The sequence below is a fragment of the Podarcis cretensis genome (genome assembly GCF_951804945.1).
Source record: "Podarcis cretensis genome assembly, chromosome: 16".
In the NCBI taxonomy this organism is placed as follows: domain Eukaryota; kingdom Metazoa; phylum Chordata; class Lepidosauria; order Squamata; family Lacertidae; genus Podarcis; species Podarcis cretensis.
In genome coordinates this window covers 31,258,980-31,286,138 of record NC_137186.1, presented here as the reverse complement: position 1 = coordinate 31,286,138, position 27,159 = coordinate 31,258,980, and the positions used below count along the sequence as shown (strand labels likewise).

Sequence of the window (27,159 nt, the reverse complement as noted above, 5' to 3'; positions counted from 1 at the left end):
CCCAATCTTGCTTGCACTGGTGCTGATGTGCTCATCCACACCCACTCCCAGTGCTCCTATCAGCTCAAAAGAAGTCTGTCTAAACGGCAAGTGGTAACAGACTAGACCGAGGGAACAAGAAGAGTAAAAGCACATCTCAGGCAGTCTGAAAACAACATTCCGGCAGGAGTGGGGAATCTTTTCCATCCCAGGGATGGAAAGCCTGGCTTTAGATGACAAAGACACCCACAGAAGGGCCTCTACATCAGTGTTTCCCAACCTTAGATCTCCAGCTGTTTTTGGACTACAACTCCCATGATCCCTAGCTAGCAAGATGATGGGAATTGTAGTCTGAAAACAGCTGGAGACCAAAGGTTGGGAAACACTGCTCTACATCCTCACATACAGGCGGGCACATTCGAGTGATGCTTCAACTCTACTGACCCTAAGCAGGGAAGGGCTTTTCCAAGTCAAAACCAGCACTCTGAATTGAGCCCCCAAAAAGACAGAGCCAGTGCAATAGGCATTAGTACCAGCTGCTGAGAAAAACTCCCTGCCCCAAACCCTAGTTGACAGCGCTGAGCTAGGTGGGCCAATGGAATGACTTGGTGTAAGGCAGCTATCTATGTTCCCGCTTGCCATCTGTGTTAAACAATTCAGTAGCCTGTAGGCTGCAGTTGGGCCTGGAATGCTAAGCACCCCCCTAGAACAGGGATGGGGAACAGATATTGCTGAACTCCAACTCCCATCAGCCTCAGCCCACAGATGCCGGCTCCGTGGGGTCCTGAGCACCCACAAAATTCCCCATGAAGTGCCCAGGCTCCCACAAATTTTGGTGCCAGGGCCATTCATGCTGCATGGCACCCACGGCCCAGGGCACCCACAGTCGTGGGGCCAAGCAGGCACTCCTGCCTCAGCCAGGGTGGTCAATGGTCAGGGATGATGGGGAGCTGTAGTCCAACAGCATCTGGAGAGCCAGAGGTTTCCCATCCCTGCTCTAGAAGAACACAAGCTAAGGTGTGGCCATGGATAACCCTTATCCAGGCTTCCTGCTACAAATTCTGAAGGGTGAATGGTTTCACACATTCAGCTGTGTGTGTGTGTGTGTGTGTGTGTGTGTGTGTGTGTCTGGCTGTCTGTTTGTGGATACTCTCACAGTCACACAATTCGGTAAACATTTCAGTAAGGTTTTGAACAGACATCTCAAAAGTGCACTACCAATTATTAGAAGTGGGCTTCTGAACACGGGGGGGGCAAGGCTTTCTGAATACTTTCTTCCACTGAATAGTTTCGAAAGGAGTAGCTGTCTTAATCTGCCGGGGGGGGGGGCACAGGAAGGAGTCTTGTGGCACCTTATTATGATGGCATAAGCTTTTGTGGACTAGAATCCACCTTATCATGCAGTAGCATCTCACCCACAAACGCTTATGAAAGCGTAAATTTATTAGTCTTTTCTAAGCTCCTCCGATTTTCTTTTTCTTCCAGTAAAAACACTCCTAAGAATTCTGAAATAGCTTGCAACTTGTTAAGAGTCCAGGTTCTTAACAATGCTACATGTTTTTTGGTCTTTTGAATACACACGAAACCCCTGTTGTCTTTTTTAACCTTCAGTGTATACTAGTCAGAAAGAAGCAAGTCAACTTTGAAAACAGGCTTCCTTTTGCTGGAAAATAGGCCACATAAGGAGGTGGACAAGGCTTGGACTGTATGCTTGAATCGCTTTTTCAGAATGCCAAATGCTGTGGCGTTTAGACCTCTGATAGCATCAGTGTTGTCTTAAACAGAATTCCAGCTGGTCCTTAACCACTTCCTGGCTGCCATTGTAAGCAGATGGGTTTGATTTTACAAGGTAGCGGGGTTTTGTTTTGTTTTTTGTTTTTAAAGAGTCTTCCTTTATATTCAAAAGCAAGTTTGTGCTCCCCATGTTTTCATATTTTAAATGTAAAAGCAAATGCAATCTGCAAATAGCTCTGAGACTGGAAGGATTCATGAAGGTCCATTCAAGACCAGGTGGACAAATGCTTCCAATCCTCTTATGTTCATTCATGAAGCCCAGCACCGCCTCCCTTGCCTTCACTTGTTCCATGAATCCTATTTCTCTCCCCGCAACCCCCCTCAGTTACCATAATTATCTTGGCGTTTGGGGAAATTGTGCAGGTGCCGTTTTGGTAAAGGACAGTATTACCATTGCTGCTGAAAGCCTAACTTTGTTCCTGTCCAGTAATTTGAACAAAAAAAAAACCCTAAGTGTTCTTAAACCACATCATCTGTTTAGCTTCTTGGTGAAATGGCAGAACAGGCTTCCTGAATTGTGGAAAGTGGTTTGTAGCTAGCTAAGATGTCTACAACAACGTAGAAGGGCTGTGTGCGTGTGCTTTTAATGCAAACAGGAAAAGCAAAGGTTCAAGTAGAGGCAACAAAAAACTCCTTATTTAAGGGCTGGAATGTTGGCAGCTTGTCACGCGGTCATAAGGTAGAATATAAACCATTTTTACTCAGGCTTTACATTCCAGAGGACCAGCAAACCAAAGCTGGGTGTCTTAAAACTTGAGCATTCAGCAACAGTAGCAACAAACTTCGTGCGCTTTCCCCCCTATGTTTTCGATTTCCATAGTTTAGGGGAAAAACATGAGAAATGTACCTACCTTTCTGAAGCCAGAAGAGGCCTCCAGGCAGGGCTCATTCCTGCCAAGCTGTGCAACGTAGCCCAATGGCCCCTCGAGGACCAAAGGAACCATATACACAAATCCATTTATTACAGAAAGCTGGAATTTAATCTGATCGTACTGCTTTGCATTTTCTCGTCGACACAAAACTGCCAGCCTAGTCATTCCTCCGTGTGCTTACGGTTGTTGCTCTTTTATTTTCCAAGGAGCTGTACCCCCACCCCCACTGTTTTTTCATTGCTGCTGCTGAAAATTGACCTGCATGCACTTTTACAGCCAAGGCCTCCAAAATGTGAAGCGCCACCTACCGTCGGCAGCCTGGTGAACCGTCTCACTCGTCGCCAGGCTTCAGCCTCATCTGGGCTTGCATGTGAGCAATCATCTCCTGCATACGACGCAACTGTATGGAAGAAGGAAAGAGAATTCTAAATGCCCAGCACAATTTAAACAAGTTCCTAGCACAGTTAAAACAAATGCCATGAAAACCTATCTTGCAGGGTTTGATTTGGCCAGGGTGTTTGGTTTGCCTCTGCTTTGTCAACTAAGGCCCTGGTTTTCAACTAGCTTACGGGTGGGGGTAACCTGTAGCCCTCCAAATGTTGTTGGGACACCAGTTCCCCAAGCCCACCAACCACACCCCAGCAGGGCCAGTACAGAATCAAGAGGGGCCGCAGGCTCATCACCTCTGAACTGGTGGGTTAGCCAGCCAGTGAGTTGCCGCCTGACCTAAGGCATGTCATAACAGAAGCCCTAAGGCAGAGAGGTAGCAGTTGCGTTGCCTTATCCTGCTGCAGCCGCTTCTTGAATTTTATCATGATGGATCTTAAAAAATACTAACACTTAAAGGAGCTGTAATTCCTTGTTTTATTATTTTCATAAGCTACCTTAACCGTAATTCATCAGAGATCAGGGATATAAAGACATTAAAAATACAAATAGTCAGTAGGGAAAGGAGTTCATGGGACAAAAGGCAAAGATGTTTATAGGAACAGGAAATAGGGAAGGCACCCTGCACATCAAATCAATAGGACTGCCAGCCGTTTTACATATATAATATTAAATCGGGGCTATCAGGAGCACCTGGCATTCTCAGAAAGCTGCCACAGTTTCATCAGGGCATAAAACTAACATGAATAGTTAAGTAAGTAGCACATGAGACTCTTAATCTCACATTGGGCGAAAGATTCCTGCATGGCAAAGCTTGTTTAACCTGGAGGTAGGCTGTCTGACTTGTGCATTGCTTTGTAACGATATGTTGGGTCTCTGGACCGTAATAAAGATTGATTGATTGATTGATTGATTGATTGATTCCTGCATTGCAGGAGGTTGGGCTAGAGAACCCTCATGTTCCCTTCCAACTCTACAATTCAATGATTCTATGTTCTCTAAGACAGTGTTTCCCAACCTTGGGCCTCCAGCTGTTTTTGGACTACAATTCCCATCATCCCTGACCACTGGTCTTGCTAGCTAGGGATGATGAGAGTTGTAGTCCAAAAACAGCTGGAGGCCCAAGGTTGGGAAACACTGCTCTAAGACACTTTTTTAACAACAGCAACCACAACAACCCTTTTCAGGCAGCTGGGTTTAGCTGCCATTCAAGTTTCCCAAAAGGCTCCAAAACCACAATACTGGGTCATTGTGGGAAATGAAAATGGCAGTTAGTCTCAGTCGCCTAGCATTGCTGCGACTCACCACTACCACATACATTTTTTCCAGGGCACTCGGGCAGAGGAAGGCACCTCCTCAAACCTGGAGCTGGCCGTAGTCAAAGCCCCGCCTCCTTCCTCGAAGGGCATCAAGGCCAGTGGATATGGTCTTTGCCTGCCTGGCAGGAGCTGGTGGGAGTTGTAGTTCAGAACACTGAGAAGGCACCAGGCTGGTGGATAAGACTGCTGCATGTATTTATAAAAAGGTAAAGGTACCCCTGCCCGTACGGGCCAGTCTTGACAGACTCTGGGGTTGTGCGCCCATCTCACTTAAGAGGCCAGGGGCCAGCGCTGTCCGGAGACACTTCCGGGTCACGTGGCCAGCGTGACATCGCTGCTCTGGCGAGCCAGAGCCGCACACGGAAACGCCGTTTACCTTCCCGCTAGTAAGCGGTCCCTATTTATCTACTTGCACCTGGAGGTGCTTTCGAACTGCTAGGTTGGCAGGCGCTGGGACCGAGCAGCGGGAGCGCACCCCGCCGCAGGGATTCGAACCGCCGACCTTTCGATCGGCAAGTCCTAGGCGCTGTATTTATACACAAGACTTAATTTCAGTGACCCCTAACAAGGTTGCATTGAATGCACCCTCTTGGGGGTGGGGGGACACATTCCCTTTGGGAATGAGCAATTGTTTTCAACACTCTAAACTGACAGTATCATTAAAAACCCATCTGCTCAGCGGTGCCTTCAGGAGCTTTTCAAGGCAGACTGCTCATCCTACGTTCCATGTAAAGAACTGAAATGATCTGGCCTCGTGACATTTACCTTTGCGAGGAAGAAACAAAGAGCCTCTCATAAATATTCAGGGCTGAAAATGAGCTCCCTTTCCCTTCTCTCCCTGCGAGTGTGTGTGTGTGTGTGCGCGCGCACTCATGCTCATGCTGCTGGCGGAAAGTAAAAGCAGCAAGCTCAGCCATCCATAGGAAAGGATGTCTGCTTCAAGTGATTTGAAAAACAGGCCGAGGAAAGAGCACATGAGCAGCCAGGATTCAGAGCCCATGTCAAGGCCCTGCTCAGGGCATCTCCACCAAATGAGAAAGAGGCAGGTGATTAGTGGTGGACTGATGGCTCTGCTGATGGGGTCCAAAGGAAAGGAAAGCAATATATTCGGCACGAGCTTGGCTGCAGGAATAGCTGGGAGGAGGCGTACAAGGCATTATCCAAGAGTCTTAGGGACTCTACTCTGGATTTGTGGATTTGGGTTTAATCCTTCACCTTTTCTCCCCCAAAAAATATCCCACAAAGCAGCGGAGGTGTAGGATCAGGGCTTTCCTTCTCCTAGATCAGCAGTTCTCAACCTGTGGGTCCCCAGATGTTGTTGGACTACAACTCCCATCATCCCGGAGCCCTGGCCTTGCTAGCTAGGGGTGATGGGAGTTGTAGTTCAACATCTGGGGACCCACAGGTTGAGAAAGGCTGTCCTTCCCAGGTTGATGAGCCTCATCTGCCCCTCACTTCCCTTTACAGCACATGCAGAAACAGCTTTCTTGACCCTTGGACCCACAATCTGCCGGGGCCTGTCTTCGCTTGCAGGGGAAGCCCTTAACTCACTGAGGGTTTGAGACCCATCAACTATCCTCACCTGGTTTAACTGGCTAGCTGAAGCCATTCCTGGGGTGTAGCCACTGTCACATGCTGACAGCTTCTAGAAGCCACAGGTGAGAACTGAGTGCAAGGCACCTCCATTGTTCTGCCCGGACACTGAGGTCCAGATGGGCGGGGTATAAATAATAAATTATTATTATTATTATTATTATTATTAGGCAGACAAACTAACCCAGGAGCGCCCCCCCACCAGGGGTACCACCCCTCCCCTAACACCCCAATAATGGGACTATATGGTGTATACAGTGGTACCTCGGGTTAAGTACTTAATTCGTTCCGGAGGTCCGTTCTTAACCTGAAACTGTTCTTAACCTGAATCACCACTTTAGCTAATGGGGCCTCCTGCTGCTGCCACCGCGCCGCTGGAGCACAATTTCTGTTCTCATCCTGAAGCAAAGTTCTTAACCTGAAGCACTATTTCTGGGTTAGCAGAGTCTGTAACCTGAAGCGTATGTAACCTGAAGCATATGTACCCCGAGGTACCACTGTATTATAAAATATTCAAATAAACTGCATGCATTTCTAGTCTTATACATCATGGGTACAAGCGGCTATTTATCTGATGGAGGGCATGTTTTGACTAGTTGTCCAGCACAACTGAGCCACAGAGATTCCTCCAGTAGATCATACTAGGCCCTACTATGGACAAAAGGTAAGGAAAAAAATAGGAGACAACCAGGACCGCTGCGGAGCCTGTCAGCCGTTTAGCCAACTAAAACTGAAAGAGACAGAAATAGCCACCTCTTAACTAATAAAACCCAGCAGAGGATTGTAGGGTGAAGGACCAAGAGAAGTTCCAGGGCCATGGAGAAGCAAATAACAGGAAGACGTTCCCACGATGCTAAATGCACTCTTTGGTATTGAAGGTATTTTAAACTAGCCACTAATCTCGCTGCGCACAGGCCAAAAAACCCACACACATTCAGAAGCCAGTCTTAATGCTTATTTTTTTCAAGTCTCCCGCGGGAAACTTTTTTTTTCCATGGGACTTCTTTGGGCATCATAAAAGAGACATTCTTCAAGTGTGACAAGCTGCTGCGCCCTTGCTATTTATGGACAACAGTTCCCCCCCCCCTTGTATTTAGAAGAAGTTGAACAATAAAGGACACAAAATTATTGTCGTTTCCCCCCCCCCCAAATGAACAAGAATTTAGAAAACCTGAAAATAAGCCTTCTGTGGGGCAAGGCAGGGGGAATCTAAGAACTTTGAACAGACAACTCAGGAAAGTCCCTTGCTACATGAGAACCAATGCAGAGATTGGAAGTTTTTGCCCTGCACCATCACGTATGAAAGACAGCAGGCCACCAAAGACTCACTGAAGCCAGTGTACTCATGTCCTATTTTGGGCTTCCCAGAGGCAACTCAATGGCCACTGTGGAACAAGGGTGGTTAACCCCACCCTCCAAAAGGGCTTGGAACTGCACACAGGTCCAGCTCCAAGGGCCTTCTGGAGGTTCCCTCACTGCGAGATGCAACGTGACAGGGAACCAGGCAGAGGGCCTTCTCGGTGGTGGCGCCCGCCCTGTGGAACGTCCTCCCATCAGGTGTCAAGGAAATAAGCAACTATCTGACTTTTGGAAGACATCTGAAGGCAGCCCTTCTTAGGGAAGTTTTTAATATCTGATGTTTCATTCTGTTTTTAATCTGTTGGGAACCGCCCAGAGCGGCTGGGGAAACACATCCAGATGGGCAGGGTATAAATAATAAATTATTATTATTATTATTATTACTGCTGCTGCTGCTGCTGCTATTGATATGACAACAAGGAATATTTTCATTTTGTGAAATAAGCACAGTGCTCATGTGGGCACCTGTCTATTCAGCCCAGTTCTGTAACAGGGACAGAAATTTTCCCCACCCTGGTAATCTACATGGATCGGCTAAGGAGGAAGCGTGTGGATGGGCATGGGGAGCTCACACCCAATCTGGGCCATACCCAAGTAGCCCCCGAAGGGCTTGGCCAAGGATGAATGCGGCCCTTGGGCCAAAAAAAAAAAAAGGTTAGCCACCCCTGCACTATAAGACAGACAAATGAGAAGCCAAAGGAAGAGGACTTGCTACGGTCCATCCTCCCACACTGACAACTTTTAAGCATATCTGGATCTTGCTAATGATAAGCCTTGTCCGTGCATTCTTTGAACGCTTGCAAACACAGCGTGTGTTCGGGAGCAGATGTGCAGGCGCCACCCTCCCCCCCAGTATGGATGTTGGTGAATTCTGATGAAAACAGAAACGGGAGAGGAAATTACCAGCGGGTTGCTTATTTGTCCCGTCTGGAACAGTAATAATCTACCCAGCAAACGCAATTGGTATTTGCTGTTGCGTTTGCTTCAGTCCACAAACATAAATAATTGCATAAATCAGCCACATAATTTCACCATGGAAGACGATTAACATGGGTTTTGGTGGAAGATGAATTGCAGCAGAACGGAAACAGCGCTGCATGTGATGACTACAAGGCAGAACAGAAAACGGTGCCTTCCTACATCCCTGTCCCCTCTGCCCCAAGAGGACACCTTCAGACTGGGAAATAACTTTGGAGTGCAGCAGGCACAACAACCAAGGTGTGTCTGTTCCTCCTACACACTTTATGCCCACACCCTATCTTTTGAACTCATGGAAAGGGCTACAGTCTGCCAGGACTGGGGAGCCCCATAGCTTCTAATCACCAGGTTCTGATTTGCATGCATTTCTCAGAATTAGCAAGGTTATCTTCTTGACCCCACATCCTAAGCAGCAGAATCAAATCAACATCTCTCATTCATGCAAACGAGAGAAGAGAGTTTCATTGCACCTCAAAGACTAACAGATCAACTGTGGTATGAATGCTTTGTGCAACTGTAAATGTAATAATCAACTGCATTCCAGCAGAGTCATAACTGTACCTTGGAGATCTTGTTGTAACAGACTAACACAGTTAACTCCTCTGTTATTCATCTTCCATCAGTGCTAATTTCTCCAAGGGTGAATAATTTCACTTCACATTGAACTTTTATATTTGTGCCCCTGCTCTGCTTACTGCTTCGTGTTAAATATTATCTTCTGGCTTTCCCAAATTCCTACATTATCTACTTATTTATCAGCCCTTGGGGAGTTGACAGCAGTCAAGTCTGTACCACATTACGCCCCCTTGTGGCTTCCTTAAGTACAGGCTTGCGTTTGTTTTGGTTTAATAATCTGCAATATCAAAAAAGCAACATTTCTAGAAATAGGATATATAGTGAGGCCAAAGAGGGAAAATAGAAGTTGACGTGCACATAGTACAGCCATGCGTGTTAAATTACAGAATATGTTTACTGCTAACTAAGCACTGTTTCTTTATGAGCTGCTCTGCATTGGTTTAGAATGTTGGTTGTTTTCCAGAACGAAGACCGCTTTAAGAAGCTAATGCAGCACAGAGCAAAAGAAATGATTTAAGCCAGAGGTATAAATGTTGAGCAAGAGACATAAGGTCAGTCTTCAGATAGGAGTGCTATAGGATACCTTCCAGCAGTGGCCTTTGAGACTTTCTGTTCTAGTTCAGTGGTAGCCAAAATGGGCCCTCCAGATGTTCTTATACCACAACTCAATCACTGGCCATTTGACATGCTGAGGTGGGTTGATGCAAATTACTCAAGAACATCCAGAGAACACCACGCTGGCTACACCTCTGTCCTAGTTCAACCTTCTCCCGATGTTCTTGGACTACAATTTCCATCACCACCCCTGACCACTGGCCTTACCAGCTGCAGCTGCTGGGAGATGGAGTGCAAACACCTGGAAGGCACCAGCTTGGGGAAAGCTCACCTAACAAGTGTATGATCTAACAGGTGAACATGCCAACATGCGTGGTGCCATGGTGGGCGCACACAAACACACACCAAAAAAATGTTGGTAGGACTTCATCTACAAGAGTTGCTCTGTCTCTGGTAATGTGGATGAAGAGACCATTTGAAGCACATCTGTACTGGGCCTAAAGGCACGGGGAGAGAAGCACTGATGTGGAAAGTCTCCCTACAAAAGGTGCAGATCCAAACAGCGGTAAAGTGGAACCTTAGAGAAGCCATGGGAGTGGCCAACACACACAAGCATTTTCAACACTCTTAATGTTCAACCAGACATAAACAAACAACCCTATTAATTTTTTGTTGGGGGTGGGGGAATAGACTAATTGTAACACACAAGGAGGCTAATTGTTTGTAACACAAGGACAGTAGACTAACTGTTTGTAAGACACAAGGACAGTAGACATAGCATCCTATGGCACAGTGAAGACTAACAGGTCTACAGTAACAGAAGCTTTTGTGGACTGGCATCCACACTGATGGAGGCGCGGATCAAAACAAACATTGGTGACATCTCATGGTTAGCAGTGGAGGCTAGTCCATAGGGTGACTGGGGCACTGCACCACTAACCTTAGTCTGCCCTCAGTACGCCAACACCTGTTTCCTCCTCCTCCTTAGTCTCAGCCCTTGTAGAACTCAGCATTGAGGTAGATGACAACAAAACCAGAATGAGTTGGCTCTGCTTGTCATTAACTCTAGCTACACCCATTCATGCTCTGGTTCCTCCTACTGTTGGCCACCCTGCCAGTCCCAAATAGGCACCAGCCACCACTGGTGACCACTGAGGAGCCATCTTAACTCTGAGAACTGGACTTTATAAAGCCAATCTTTGGCTTAGCTAAACCTAGCAGTAAGGAGGTCCAGGGGGAAACTCCACTTGTGTGCACTTGCTAAACCAGGATTTGGCCTACTGTGTCATGCAAAGTAGCTCAGTATGTATATATAGAATAAGATTGTAAACAGGCCATGAAATGCAAAAAACACAGCATGTCGTATTTCTATTTGAAGCTCAAATATCCTTCCTAAAGTGACCAAAGGAGGATAGCAGAAATGTGCTTGATGGTACCTTGAGATCCGCAGAAGGGTAGTCACACTACCAAGTCTCCCTATGAATATCCTTCTTTGCAGACACAACTAGTTTTGTATCTGGAGAAAAGGCATAAAAAAGGCAGTTCCGAAAACAAAAGCTAGCTGCCGGTGGGAGGGCAAAAAATAAATCTACACATGTCCAAAATGATCTTGCAACATGGTCGAAGAAAGCAGGCAAGAGATTAATGGCTCCAACCAGCCAAGCATAGTGTCCTTTGATAAAATCCATGATTATTTAGCAGAAGTGATGTCTTGATAATGGTGGACCTGGCACCTGCCCAAGACTTCATCCCCCCCCCACCCCCACCCCCCCACCCCGAGGTTATGTAAACCTTGCAAATCTGTAAATAGAACTTCAAGCATCATTACTGCTCAGAATGTAAAAACAGAAAGGGAAATTGATGTTTGTGTTCTCAGCAAAGGCCTAAGAATGTAAGCCCATTTCCTCTGGTTTGCCCCCTAACCCCCCAGTCCTCCCCCAACTCGACTCCTCAGCAGACTGCTTTGGAGATAAAGAGATTTCGTGCCACCTTATCTACACAAGACTAAGCAAAGCCTCTTCAGTCCTTAACAGAAATGACAGACAACAGGAATTCAACAAACATTTGTTTTCTTGCACTATCTGTCCAATCCTTCCCAACTTTAAAACGGCAGCTGTTTAGGGCAGGCCTATCTCACAAGGAGCTCACCCTCCAAATACAGCCAAAAGCCTTCAATGTATATTTGTTTATAAATTCAAAACTAAGGCACAGAGGAGGTCACTTAATCCCTTCCGAAAAGAAACATTAAAATGCACTGGCCTCATTCCTGCAACGGAATCCTGGCTTAATAAGGCAGGATATACATGAGTATCATGCACCCATATGCCACTCCATTGCTGTCACTCTGCTTGAGCAGCAAACACACCACAAAGCAGCAGCTGACCACGGTTTCCCATTACGCGCAGATTGGAAACCATGGTTAATGGCTTCCTAACAATTCCAGAATTCAAGAGCCAACTTCACTACTTACACTGATCTTTCTGGGTACCCAGATGAGTGCCTACCTGCCAGTTTAGGACAACTGTTCACGAAGTGGACTTGTGCGACAAGACTTGGTCTGCTTCAATCCAGTGTTTGCAACCAAGGTTAGGAACAGAAGTAGTGTTAGCCACCAACCAGGCAAATTAACCAAATAGGGAACTAGACAAATCCTATGGAAAAGAAGGCTATCAGGAGCTACTAGCCATTATAGCTATGTTCTACCTCCACTGTCAGAAGCAAATAGCCTCTAAATATTGCTGGGAATCACAAGTGGGGAGAGCGAAGTCGAGCTTGGGTCCCTTAGGCATCTGAATGGCCACTGGGCATTCAGGATGCTGGACCTGATCCAGTCATGATGTTCTTCAGCTTCCAAAAGCTTTCACCACAATAAATTTGCTAGTCCCTTAAAGGTACTGCAAGATTCTTTGCGGGCTTTGATACTTCACTGCTTGCATAGTGCACGGCACTATGCAAAAATGGGTCACCTCATGTCACAATTGACAGGCAAGCAGACCTGCTTACCTATCAAACTTGTGTGAGTAATACAGATCCAGGGTGCTGCCCAGATCCAGTTCTCCAGCCCCGATTTGTCCGCACACAACTATACATGACATTCCAACCATAAGGTCTAGAAGTCTGCTTGCTTTCAGTTTTAGTTTTCATAATGAGACTTTCGGGACGAAAGTGGGTGTTGTGCCTATTAACACAAGAATGGGAGACCTGTAACCCTCCAGATCTTGCTAGACCAGCACTCCCATCGTTCCTGACCATTGGCCATGCTAGATGGAGTTGATGAAAAGATGGCAGCCCAGCAACATTAGGAGGGCCACAGATTCTCCACCCATGTGGGGAATCCGCTCACTGTCTGCACTAGTGGGTAGCTGTAGAAACAGGATAAGGGAGCCGTTCATCTCATCAAAAGTCCTCCCATTCTTCATTTGCACATTAAATGTGCATTCTTAATATGCTCATCATATTTCATTGTACATTGTATATTTATACAACAAAGAGGCTTGGAAATACATTCGGGAGAGTTCAAGAGGGGAAAAGGACGGGTGGTTTGCTTCTCTGTTGTTTTGCTGACAGTTGCCAAATACCCTGGAACAGGAAAACTCAGCAGGAAAGAGGAGAGTCAACATCAATATTATCACGGCATCTTGCATGGTAGGTTAAGCTAACAGCTGCTACGTTCAGCCAAGTTAAAGACTCAAACTCCACTCAGAAGTCAAAGTCTTGGCAAAGACTTTTCAAGAAATCCACCCAAGGAAAAAGCTTCTAGCCTCCTCCACATTTCAGAAGCAGCCCTGATGCCCCTATGTGTGGACAGCCGAAGTGGTGTGATGGTTAGTGTTGGACTGGAACTGGAGATACTCAGGTTCAGCGCCTCTGCCGGCCGTGAAGTTCACTAGGTCACCTTGGGCCAATCTTGGTCTAATCTACCCCACAGGGCTGCTGTGCAGACAGAGGGGGAGGGAAGGAAGAACCATCTGCATCACCCCAAGCAACTCTGAGGAATGGTGGGATTAAATCTGATACAAACAAACATTACATTGTTCAGGGGAAGCTATCAGGCTCAAAAGAAAATAAGAGCCAACGCTCTTCCAGTTTACAAAGGCGTCCTCCTACAAGACCTCCTTGACAAAATCCTGCTCCGTAAACTACGCAAGAAGCCAAGCTTCCAAGAAATTTGGACTGCAGTTTTGGAACTAATACCTACACAGCCAGAAGCAGTGGGAGGGACAATGCAGGGAGGGAAATGTCTCCAATGTAATAATGGTTGTTCATCTGGGACCCCTAAACGGCACTAACTCTTATCTGAGCATGCAAGCCTGACACATCAAACAACGGACAACCAAAATGGAAAAGCCGTGATTAAAAAGGGAGGGGGACACACACTCACAAGGGCTGAGGGAGGTAGAGAAACTGGGAGGCGGACAGGTAATAAGGGACTGCAATATTTTATTGTAACAATGTGAAAATCCTAATCAACTACAGTGGTATCTCGGGTTAAGTACTTAATTCATTCCGGAGGTCCGTTCTTAACCTGAAACTGTTCTTAACCTGCAGCACTTTAGCTAATGGGGCCTCCCGCTGCCGCCGCACCACCAGAGCACGAATTCTGTTCTCACCCTGAAGCAAAGTTCTTAACCCGAGGTACTATTTTGGGTTAGCGGAGCCTGTAACCTGAAGCGTATGTAACCTGAAGTATATGTAACCCAAGGTATCACTGTATAGATAAAACAAAGGCTTCCCCACTGATTAACTGGAGGCCAACTTCACCCATACATAGCTATTAGCAAATTTGTCTTAGGCCTCATTCTCAAACCTGAATCTAGGCTTAACCACTTCACCCTGATAAAATGTTCCCGCATCTTGTTGGGGGTCAGGGGTGGGGAGAAAGGGGAGGATTCCTACAGGGGGGAAACCAGCATGTCAAAAATTAATCTGGACTGCAAGCCTTGTTCTCTGCTGACACGCTAGCTTTCCGATGTGGAAGGATTTCCTTATTTGAAGTAAGGCAGGGAACAGATAAGATGGCTGTGACAAGTAGAAGCAGCCAGCAGTGGGCGCCAGATGCTTAGCTATCAAACAGAAGTGGAATAATATACAATGGGCCACACTTTTGGAGCGGGCAAGGATATGGGATACCGTGCACAGTTCTGGTGGCTGCACCACGAAAAGCGCATCATAGAGATGGAAAAGGTGCCGCAAAGGACAACCAAAATGATTGGGAGGTTGCAGCTCCCTTATGAAAAAAGAGGTGCAACATTTGCGGCTTTTCATATTAGAAAAAAGGCTGAATAAGGTGCAGGGAGGCGGACGTAACACAGGTGTGTTAAAATAGGAGTGGTGTGAAGAAAGCAGGTAGGCCCTCACTCACAATACTAAAATTAGGGGATGATCCAATAAAGCAGAAGAGAGGGCACTTCAGGACAGGCAACAGGAAGAACGTCTTCACAGAGCACATACCGTACTTTTTGCTCTATAAGACACACCAGACCACAAGACACACCTAGTTTTTGGAGGAGGAAAACAAGAAAAAAAATATTATGAATCTCAGAAGCCAAAACAGCAAGAGGGATCGCTGCGCAGTGAAAGAAGCAATGCCTCTTGCTGTTCTGGCTTCTGGGATAGCTGCACAGCCTGCATTCACTCCATAAGACGCACACACATTTCCCCTTACTTTTTAGGAGGGAAAAAGTGAGTCTTATAGAGCAAAAAATACAGTAGTTGTAACTGGGTGGTTCACTTCCACAAGGTGTGTCAATGGCCACCAACCTGGATGGCTTTAAAAGGGCAGGAGACAAATTCATTCATTTGTATGTGCTTGTGTGTGACTTTTTATATCATGCTGTTTTACTGGTTTCAGGTTGTGCTTTGGTTTTTTGTGATATATACTTTCTTTTTTTAGACTGTACGCCTCTTAGTGTTATTCAAAGTATTAAGCGTATATAAATGCTTTTAAGTAAATAATGTGCCTCTGAATAGCAGTTGAAAGAGAACTATGCTGCTCAAGTTCTGTTTCTGGACCTCCCAGAAGCATCTGGTTGGCCACTATGACAACAGGATGCTAGACCAAGATGCCATTAACTCAGCCGAGCGCCTCGCTGCTAATGAGATGTTAACTTAGTTTTGCTCGCAAGCTTACCTCCGCCTCCTTCTGCTGAAGGATCCTGTCTTTGTCCACAACTTCTTCTTCAACAGGCCTGCAGGTACAAGAAATGTACATGAGCATCACAAGCGCTAAAGGACAAGGGTTCAGATCTTGAGCAGAAACATAATGCAGCCAATTAGACAAATTGGTTTTATTAAAAATAATTTGTTCAGCTGGAAAAGAAACCTAGCTCCTTTAATCAGACAGATTTTTTAAAAAAACACACACGTGTTTTCAACGCAAGTTCTTGCAAATATGCAGGTGGCAAAAACCGTCTTAGAAGAGATATTTCTTCCTTTACAGCTGGGAACGTCTCTTCTGGGATTAAGCCCTGCATTATCTAAAAACAGGGATGTTGTTAGACTATAACTTTCAACATCCCAGATCACTAGCCATGCTGGTTGAGGTTGATGCAAGTTGGGAGTCTGGCAACATCTGATCTAAAAGCAAATAAATATGCTTTTTTGCTTCAGGACAACTTTACCGACTGCTGTAGATGTAACCAATTAGAATTCAGCCAATGATTTGACCCGAGTTTCCATACTGTAACCCTTCTCCAAAAATGCAAAGGAGGAATTGCCTTTCTGCAGTTTTCTCAAGCCCAGGCAGCCTTGCAGCTGTCACCTTCTCATTCTTCACTCTTGTTTTGTATAAGGAATTTCCTGGATTTTTACACCCTAATTCTGTCCTACATTTCAGTGGAGCCATTTCCTCTGCCTACCCCCCTACCCACACCCTATGGCACCAAGTTATAAAACAAAGAACCAGCCCAGACACACACAGTCATTTCCTTAACTAGAAATATTTCTGCACTCTCGCGCCGAGCGATATCAAAGAGAAACAAGCTTTTTTGTCAGGAAAGGCACAACACGAACAGAAAAGATTCACACACTAAAAACAGAATGGTCAAGGGCACAATATTCACACAGAGGGACTGAAGTGAGTTTAGAGTGGCATCAGGAAGAGGAATTAAGACATTTTTTAGCCAAGATAATTTGCCTGGTTATATAAAATTAACACAGAGAGAAGGAAGCTGGGACATTCTCAATCAAGAATCGTTGGACTACAGTGGTACCTCTGGTTACATACTTAATTCGTTCCGGAGGTCCGTTCTTAACCTGAAACTGTTCTTAACCTGAAGAACAGGTTAAGCTAATGGGGCCTCCTGCTGCTGCCGCGCCGCTGGAGCACGATTTCTGTTCTCATCCTGAAGCAAAGTTCTTAACCCAAGGTACTATTTCTGGGTTAGCAGAGTCTGTAACCTGAAGCGTATGTAACCCAAGGTACCACTGTACATTTCTGAAGGTTGAAGAGTCAAGCCTCACAGGCATGAACACCACTTGACTGATTCCTCGGCACTCAACAAGCCACAGCTGAATTAGTGAGTTATTACAGCATTAAACACACTGCATTTGAGAGGGCATTTAAAAGTTCTGCCCATATGGTGTTTGATTTGGTTTGGGGATGGTTCATTCAGGCACACAGATCTCAACTTCACATCAATAGATGAACATGTGTGAAAACATCCCTTTGCCTTTCCAGTGCAGTCTGCAAATGGGGACTCTGAACGCAGTCCACTGTGACCATCTGTGCATGCTGTTTTAAAATATACGAGATATGTGCAAGACGTATAGGAATTGCTGTGAGATCTACGCATGAGACAGGGAAGGGGCCACAGCATTGCATGCAAAAGGCTCAGTTCCTAAAATATTTAGTTTAAAACACTAGAAGCAGTCTTATACCAGGTCAGATTAATTGTCACCTATTGTCTACAATGGCAACAGTTCTCTAGGAACTCGGGCTTTCCCATATCCAGCTACCCAATCCATTTTAACTGGAGATTCCAGTGGCTGAGCCTGGGACTCTCTGTATGAAAAGCATGTGCTGTACTACAGAGCTACGGGGTGTCACAATCGTAGATTATGGATCTCAGGGAGTAGCATTGGGAGAAGATTTTGGTCTGGAAAGCTGCTGCCGGACAGAACAGGAATAATACGGCTAGATGAACAAACAGCCTGACGTAGTATAAGGCAGATTTCAATGTTTGTATGCATATTCCCCATATCTATCTAAACGGCCCAAGTCAGATGGGCAACATAAGAATAAAGGGTTGCATCCAACAAGGTCAACCCATTTGCACATACCTAAAGACACCTCCAGAGGATCGGGGGAATCCCCAGGACAGATCTGGGGGGTGCATGGGAGTGGACTCTCCATTGAGCAAGAGGCAGGTCTTGCGGAAACAAGAAAAGTTTGGATACAACCCAAAGATTACATCAATTACTGAATGAATACTGGGTGGGGGAGAGAGATGTGATATTTCACAAAGCCCTTAGCTGGTATACTTTCTGGAGCTTGCATGCGCGCGCACACACACACACACACACACACACACACACACCATCCTAGCTGGATCAGTGGTTTCTTCCCGTTAATTAACACAGAGGAAGCAATTTAAAACAGGAGCCCCTTCCCCTTGGTTTCCGTGTGTGTTTTCAGGCTAGGAAAAGGAAGGGAGAGGTTACCAGAATGAGATTAGCAGATACAGGAGTTGGGGAGGGGGTTGTTTCTGAAGCTACTTTTAAGAGCAAGGCTGGGCAGAGTCATAAGGGAGAAAAGCACAACTCAAGAGAGAGACTCACTTGCCGGTGCGTTTTAGCCTCTCTGACCGGAAGTTTTCGTAGTGCAAATCTTGAGTCACTTCTTGAAGATCCTGCATGTGGGTCCTGAAATGAGAAATGCAGCTTTTAACTTCCTTTGCCAGGAGCTGCTGAGTCAAATTTTATTAAGTTAGGTTCATCTCTTAACTGGATACAGACATGATTCATGCAAGTGCTTTTTTTCATGCCATGAATGAATGGTTTTCTCCATTTTTACTAACCCATAGTAACTGAAATGCTATATTTTCTGTCTTTTCAATGACAAGATCCATAAGCTTAATTTAAATTTTAACCGATTCCAAACTTCAAGTAAAAACAGACAGTATTCTGTTCCTACAACCCACATCCTCAACAATTCTCTACTGCGGTGCTACATATTCGTAAGCTTCACACAGGTCCAAGCGCTTTAGAAAAATATCTATCTGGGATGTTTTCTTAAATGTGGTGCTAAGAGGAACTTCCTAGCCTGGAAAGTGTCATATGTGAAGGAAGATGGGAATGTGGGGGACCACTTGACCTAAAGACACAATAAAATACAGAATCTGAACCTCCACCTTACTTGCAGAAATAGTCTTCACTATCACTGTGGCTTCAAAGGTGAAAGTCACATGTGACATGGAAACAATCCAGCAGGGGGAAATCTTTGACTGAAACTTTACCAAGCCAAGGATGTATAATGGAATCAAATGCCACAGAATTGCTGTAACCCACAAAGCCTGATTAATGGAATTACCCTAGGAGGAATAACTCAGACATTATTAAGAGTCACACAGCTAAGTAGCACTTTTTGGATTATCAACCCTAACATATTCCTGGAATTTTACTATATTTAGTTTCTCAGCACTTGCTGCAAGGAATGCTCCGCTTGACTTGTTTCAAATCTTTTTTGGTACAATTGCATTGTTAGAGGAGATAACATGCATTAGTCGAGGTGCGTGTGCATGTACGGAAGGGTGAGAGAGAGAAATCTATACACTGACAATGAAGCTATAACATAACTTGTGGCTATGATTCAGAACAGATACACATTGCAGAATAAAACTAAAATCAACTTCAATCTCTTGCAAAAGCAAATATTGAAATAACTCAGATTCCAAGAATCCCCCTTGCCAATCAGAGCAGCAACATGATCAAGATGAATTCTGAAACATCCTGACATTTCAAATTTAAATTCCTTTAAGGATTTCTGCTTCAAAAATGGTACAGTACATTCCAATTAAAGCAAGCCAGATTTTAAGCAAGCCACCTATTTCCTAACAACATATTTTTATTGATTATTTAGCCAAGAAACAAAAGACAAAAGCAGTTTCAGTATAAAGAAAGAAGCAGAGTTCTCACGTAAACCTTGCAGCTAAACAGGCGAACATGTTTTTGCGGACAGTATGTACAAGAGGGATTTCTCTCTAACAAACACATTTTGTTAGAGATGCCTGTAGTTTAAGACTAAATAAGGGACTCTACTTACACCAGCATGGTGCGTAACTTCAGGAAATCATTGTGCTCCGGATTCTCGACTTCCACCACTCCCCAGGGATACAGGCGACCTCTGATCTTTTTCCCTTTCACTTCAATAAGTTGGTTGGACCCAATCACAGCAAAAGGAATGCTAGCCTAGATGAGTCAATAAATTCCATTTTATAAGATCATCAATGAATAATGACAATGGTATGAGTCAACTTGCCACTCAATACCCAGAAACTGGAGTTGTGAGATGTTGGCAAGGGTATTATTTCAACTGCAAAAGTGGGAAGTAAATATGCCTTCCTATATGCAATAATTATAGCAAAACTAACACCTACATGAGGAATACATTTAAATTAGACAAATGCCTAATTTAGCACCTGTTGATGTTGAACCCACCTTCAGAACTCGGGTCTGTTCTTTGAATTCCTCGTCCTCATCAGAATCTGCATCAGGTAATTGGTAAATCCTTATGCCATGTTCAGAAATCTCATCTAAAACCTATGGGTGCAGGCAAGCAAGAGACAAAACGCAGGTGCGATGTTTAGTTACATTCTAGAGCCTGCGGTGGTGCAGTGTGTTGAGACTTGGATCTGGGAGACCAGGGTTCAAATCCTTGCCCAGGTATGAATCTCCCTGGGTTACCTTGGGCCAGTCACTCACTCTCAGTCTAACCTATCTCAAGGTGTTGTTTTTGGGATTACCGTATTTTTCGCTCCATAAGATGCACTTTTTTCTTCCTAAAAAGTAAGGGGAAATGTCTGTTCATCTTATGGAGCGAATGTGTGGTCCTTGGAGCCGAATTGCCCAGGGGCAAAAAGCAGATCATGCTTTTCTTTTGAAAGCGGGAAATGGGTGTTGAAACAAAGCCGTTGATCGTTTGCCGATCGGGGAGAGAGATATGGGACGCTAGAGATAAAGGAGGCTGCCTAGGAGGGGAGAGGTAAAGACAGCAAACTTGCAAAGGGGGGAAACAAGAAAACTAAAGCAAAATCACGCCCCCACTGTTGCGTGGGGCCGCAATGGCGCAAAAACGTGGTTACAAAGCACGGATCCACAAGGATCCTCAGGATTTTTGCATTGGGTTACCCCAAATCACCATCAGATCACATGTCTGTGGCCACAGCATGAACCACAAAAATCATACATCCACTGTTTCGTTCAGAATATTTTTTTTCTTGTTTTCCTCCTCTAAAAACTAGGTGCGTCTTATGGAGCGAAAAATACAGTAAATTAGAAGAGGGGAAACCGTGTACATCACCTTGAGCTCCTTGGAGGGAAAGTTGTGACATAAATGAAATGATTACCATTAATAATAAATTGTATTCTTATGTTGTTGCCACTCAAACCCCAGAGCTTGCATTATTTCAGCTATTAAGGGATTTGTTCCTAAAGCACTGACCTATTCTTCCATTTTTCTTACACTCCTTCGTGATGATTAAATTAAATTGATTGCTTCCACTAGCAAATGCCACTAGATTGCAATATGAAGTTACTGTTTAAACACTATCCCTAGACAGAAGAATAGTTAAGAGTTATTAATTATTTAGCTTGTTATTGTGGAGCGGGGAGTGTTTGGTAAAAGAAAAAGAAAAAATAATTTTGCAACAGGGAATGAATCTGTTTAGCACTGCAAAATTCAGCTGTTATTTGGGAGGGGAAGCAATCGTGACACACTTTGAAGCTTAACAAAATTATGAATTGGCATTTCCTCCCGCACAGAACCCAAAAGACGAAGATAATTTTCAATTGTGTAAAATCCAGCAAGCCTCCCAAAGGCATGATTTTGAAGCAACTGGGCTTCTGGAGAGAAAACCCAAGACATCCAGAGAAAATCCTGACTTGTGAAAGGCAAGTAGTTCTTGTTCAGACAACGCTAAAAGGTAAAGGTACCCCTGACCATTAGGTCCAGTTGCAGACAACTCTGGGGTTGAGCCAGCGTTTGTCCGTAGACAGCTTCCGGGTCATGTGGCCAGCATAACTAAGCCGCCTCTGGTGAACCAGATCAGCAAGCCCTAGGCTCTGTGGCTTAGACCAAATCGCTACTCGTGTCCCTCAGACAACGCTACCTTGAATTAATAAGCCATTATTTACTAAGCTGAGAACAAGTAGCCTGTCCACATACTCCCTGCTGCATACCAGCATGGTGTTGTTTCTATTGTGGTTTGTGCAAACCACAGTTTCCAGAATCTCTGGTTTAATTTTGACTTACTAACTGGGATCAGATTCTAGATATACAGTGGTACCTCGGGTTAAGTACTTAATTCGTTCCGGAGGTCCGTTCTTAACCTGAAACTGTTCTTAACCTGAAGCACCACTTTAGCTAATGGGGCCTCCTGCTGCTGCCGTGCCACCGGAGCATGATTTCTGTTCTCATCCTTGACGCAAAGTTCTTAACCTGAAGTACTATTTCTGGGTTAGCGGAGTCTGTAACCCGAGGTACCACTGTATATCCCTGATTAGTAATCAGAGATTAAGCCAGTTTCCTGGTTCGAATGGGAAACTGTGGTTTAAATGCACCACGACAGAAGCATCAACGCCAGTGCACAGGTAAAGAGATGAAGCAGGGGTGATGGGCCGAATATGGTACATCTGATGCTGTGAACCAGCCCATTCGGCCAGAATGGGGTATGAAGAATGGAAGGGGTCAGTGGTCAATCTGAGCACTGAAAATGTTCCCCAAGAAAGACTTCACAGAAAGGGAAAGCAATGGAGTTGCTCTACGGCCTTCCGCACCGTCAATCATTAAATGAGATAAATAGCCAACAACAAATAGCCCAGTCCACCAAAAAACCCAACACACTGGAGAAGGAAATGTATTCTCTATGCAAATCTCGGTACTTCCTTAAGGAAGCATGCCTGACACAGCTTGGTTTTAAAGGCACAGCATCTCTAGCATTTGCTACACAACAGAAAGTCAGTCCCAATGCAGAGGAGCAGGGTGGCATTGCAGCTCGCCTTTCACCAGAGGCACGGAACAAGAAAGCCCATTTCTCTGGGCAGAGATCTTAGCGATAAAAGAGGAACAATGGCGGGAAAAACCCAACAAGGGTGCTGGAATAATATATCACAGCTGTTCAGCCAAGTGCTTTCCTGAAAGGGGAAAGGGGGGGAGCAAATCTCAAGGAAAAACAAACTGCTTTTCATATTCCCAACAATGAAGCAACATTTTGCTGCTTCGGACATCGGTTTTATTGGCCCCAGGAGGTTCTGTGGTTCCTAAAGATTAGCATTCCCCAGGGAAATGTGTTAAGAAGTCAAAATCCAAGGTCCCCCCCCCAAAAAAAAATCCCCATTCTCATGTAATCATTCTTTTGAGCAGATTTCCTCTTGCGGCTTTGCAGCACACAGCTTGTGAAACTGCCCTCCAATTCTTCTCACTCAAAAGAAGGGTGTTTTTATATTAAAAATGAAAAACGAAGTTCAAATTCCACAGAGTCAAAACAGGAATTACACCAAGCTGGGTTTCCTTGACAGAAGCCCCACAACTAAGCTTTCTGCTTATTCCAAAAAAAAAACAAAAAAAAAAAACCTCTCCACAATTCAGGACAAAAAACAAAGCCCCAAAACTCCCTCGCATTACCTTAGATTGATTGCCAAATGGCAGAGACATCTAAAAAAAAACCTAGCAAAGGCTTCAAAGCTCCATCAGGAGAGGCAGATCCTGATCCCCTGCCTTGATTACAGATTTTGAATACAGAGATGTTTTTTGAGTTAGAAAAATATACAGTAGCTAAGCTTTCAAAGCTCTGGATCAACATTAAAAGCATTCAATGCTGGTTAAGCTGCTGGTAACAATGGCTGACCCAAGCGGACCAAAGGGCTAAGATGTTTATATTTATTTGTCCTTTAAGTGCTCCTTATTAGGCAACGGTTTTGTTGCAGCTGGTGTTCATTTAAAGCAGCGGTGAGGAACCTCAGGCTGGGGGGGGGGGCAATGCAGCTGTTGAACTCTCCACCAGCCCTGCTTCACACCCCAAGTGTTTTGGCGTGGCTGGAATGCATTCTCAAACTCTGATCAATCCTCTTGCTTGTCTGGAGGACAGAGGGGGACGCATGCAAGTGTGTGTAGAAACCAACCTACAAAGGTAAAATCTGCATTCATTGCTCCGCCCACGTCTGCCTCTGGTCCTGCCTGCCCCCCCTCCCTGCATGTCCCCACCCACACCGGCTGCCCAGAAATGCATGCTGGCTGAGTAAGGTTCTCCATCTCTGATTTAAAGCAAAATAAATAGCAAACGTTAATAATAATAATTTATTATTTATACACCACCCATCTGGCTGAGTTTCCCCAGCCACTCTGGGCGGCTTCCAATCAAGTGTTAAAAACAATACAACATTAAATTTACAAGTGTGCATTGTTAAATCTAGACTAAGAGGAATAGTTTCAGCGCATTTGCATTATCAGACAGCAGCCTGGAAAGAGCTCTAGCACATTATACTTTTTGCAACTAATTGCTTAATTAACTAATAAGGAACAGGCAGTTCCATCAATCAAAATGCTACTTTTTGAATGAAATGACTTGCATAAAATGAGTTTGATTCCCACCCACCCCATGATTGTGAAGATCAACAGTCCTTTTCTCCCTTTTAATGCAAGGGAATTTAATTGAAGAGTGGTGTGTAAATACTCATGATAAGGAAAACAAACAGCCTGCTTTGGTTGTGTTTATTCCTTCCTCCTCGCCCCCTGATTTATTCATTACCTTTTTGAAAAATCAAGAGCAGTTAAAAATAACGCTCAATCCTGCCCATTTGACAGACTAAAACGTGCTGTCCGATTAGCAGGAGAACAGATTGAACAAAAACATTTTTTAAAAAATACAAAACACAAAAGATGCAGGTTTCAAGTGCCATGTTAGAAGAGGCACACCCTCTTCTGCACCAGAAATTAAAGAGAACATCTAAAATGATGCCCATTATAACTGAATTGTGTCATCTGAAAACACAGAGAAAGTATACTCCCCCCTCCTCCTTTAGAACAGGTGTTTGTCAGCTGCCTCCCTACTTATGCCAGCCACCCTGTAAATTTAATTGATGGGCAGCATGAATGAAATTCATTATGGAATAAAGGTGGACTGCATACACTCTTAATATAATGCAAACAACCTTCTACTCGGCATTTGCTCAGGAACTGCATTAAACAAAAACAGAAAAATCAGTGCAGTTTTCATTCCACTATCTTGATTCAAAATGGTGTCCAATCCTAATATATATATAAAAGTGATATCAGGAACTATAATTTGGTTATGGGATATTAAGAGGTGTCCAAATGCATAGCAAACAGATACACAACTTTCTAAGGCATATACTCATCAGAAAAGGGAAGTGGGATTTCGTTTTAAAGCTTATACATACATACCCTTCTTTTCAGTCTCTCTCTCTCCTTCAGTGTCAAAGTGTCTGCCTTGGCAATCACAGGGACAATGTTGACTTTCCCATGAAGTGCTTTCATGAATTCTACATCCAAGGGCTTCAGCCTGTGTATCAATTATTGGGGGGGGGGGGAGGGAGGAAACCTCAATAATTATTAATGGAGTCCTGAGTGAAGATATCCTTGGCAGCATCTTATGGATCATCTGTTATGTATCTAAAGTCAAAAAGATCCAAACAAGCAGCAGGGCCTTTGCAAATGCAGCCCTGGAACTCCAGAACACCCTTTCATGGGTGGTTCATTTATCTCCCTCTTTAATTCCACAAACAGAATTAGTCCTCTGCTCTTGTGTTTAGTCCTGCTGCTGATATTGTTTTGATAACCACTGGGGGGGGTCTGGAGAGGATCGCCAAACGTTGCTGGACCACAACTTCCATCGCCCCTGACCTGCTTATATACTCAGTAGCTTCTTAAGCTAATGTTTTCAATATCATTGAGTAATTTTTAAAATGAACATTTCTCCCATTGAACTGCAATCTCCCAAATTTAGATCTTGGTCTCTAACACTCATCTGCCATCACATCAATACAGTTGTACCTTGGTTGCCAAACCCCTTGGAACTCATACGTTTCGGTTCCTGAACGATCGGAAACAAGAAGTGAGTGTTCCAGTTTTTGAATGATTTTCGGAAGTCGAACATCCAGCGCGGCTTCCATGGCTTCTGATTGGCTGCAGGACGCTCCTGTAGCCAATCGGAAGCCGTGTCTTTGTTTCTGAACAGTTCCGGAAGTCGAAAGGACTCCTGGAACACATTCTGTTTGAGAATCAAGGTACGACTGTATAGCCAGCTGACTGGAACTGATGAGAGTTGGTGTCTAGCAACTTTTAGAGGGCCACAGGTGCCCCCATCATTGTTTTAGAATGTTCAATATTTTCAATATTGTTATTTCAGTTGGCGGCAGGAGGGCGTACACCATTTTTAGAGTTTAAGCTGAAGTATAACTCTTGTAAGTTAAAGAAAGTTCTACTTTTGCTGGGAACAAACAGAACTTCCAAGACCCAGGTGAAAAGTAAAACTACTTACTTCAAATGTGGGTGGCTGACATGCTTAATTAAACTTTCCATTTACACATATGAAAAGACATAGTTATTACAACTTTTAAGTTTCTAGATAGTCATCCATTTTTAATATGTGCCTCTGACAAGTTTTAATAGCAAATCCTCTCTGAAATGGAGGTCATTAATCCCAAAGATGATTTTAATTGAGTTGGCCGACTGACAACAAAGAAACTTGCTTTGCTCATAAGGTGGTTAAATCTCTTTGCTGGAATTTCCCCAGTGGCTGCTTAATGGTGAAAAAAAGTTTACCCTAGAATGCAAATCTTTTCTTACCCATGTCCAAAGGGGGATATGAAGTAAAAGCAGCAATGAACTCTGTTGTCTACAATATGGCGCCTGTTGAGGCCGCTCTCGTCATGAAGGTACCTTTCAAACTGATTGTCAATGTAGTGGATGATGGTCTTGAAACTGCAGTGAGAGAAAAGGGAAAAGGAGGAACTTGTGATGAGACAGGTTTGCATCCACTTGTGAACTATTTAGCTTCTACTTCTTACTGCTTCTTCTCTAGAAGCCCTAACCTTCAAGGCATTCAGAGCATGCTTCCTCACACTCTGTGCCTCCCATTTTTTCTTCACAACCATTAGTGGTGACTGGTGCCCACTTGGACGGGGGCAGGAAGCCCAACAATAAGTTGAGCGTGAGCCGATGGGATGTGGAACCAATTCAACCTAGTTTTGTCCCCCTTCTTCTTCCAGCGATTCCCCTCACAGAGCTACACTTCCCAGAGTGGTTTAACAAATGGCTCCTCCTTCCCAGGGAACCCTGGAAACTGTAGCTCTGAGTGGGGAATAGGTAAAGGTAAAGGGACCCCTAACCATTAGGTCCAGTCGTGGCCGACTCTGGGGTTGTGGCGCTCATCTCGCTTTATTGGCCGAGGGAGCCGGCGTACAGTTTCCAGGTCATGTGGCCAGCATGACTAAGCCGCTTCTGGCAAACCAGAGCAGCGCACGGAAATGCCGTTTACCTTCCCGCCGGAGCGGTACCTATTTATCTACTT

The 27,159-nt window shown here is 44.7% G+C and overlaps 1 protein-coding gene across 1 annotated transcript in view; it reads right to left on the bottom strand.

The window, feature by feature from the left end:
• LOC307204903 (septin-2) overlaps nt 1-27,159 on the bottom strand; it is a 61,065-nt gene that overhangs the window by 8,785 nt on the left and 25,121 nt on the right. The window contains exons 6-12 of the mRNA XM_079957042.1: nt 26,436-26,570; nt 25,032-25,149; nt 20,069-20,170; nt 19,674-19,819; nt 18,191-18,274; nt 15,543-15,600; nt 2,954-3,045 (exon numbers count right to left, since the gene is read on the bottom strand). Coding sequence (XP_079813168.1) covers nt 2,977-3,045; nt 15,543-15,600; nt 18,191-18,274; nt 19,674-19,819; nt 20,069-20,170; nt 25,032-25,149; nt 26,436-26,570 — 712 coding nt within the window. The 3' untranslated portion in view covers nt 2,954-2,976. The remainder of the gene's footprint in view (nt 1-2,953; nt 3,046-15,542; nt 15,601-18,190; nt 18,275-19,673; nt 19,820-20,068; nt 20,171-25,031; nt 25,150-26,435; nt 26,571-27,159) is intronic.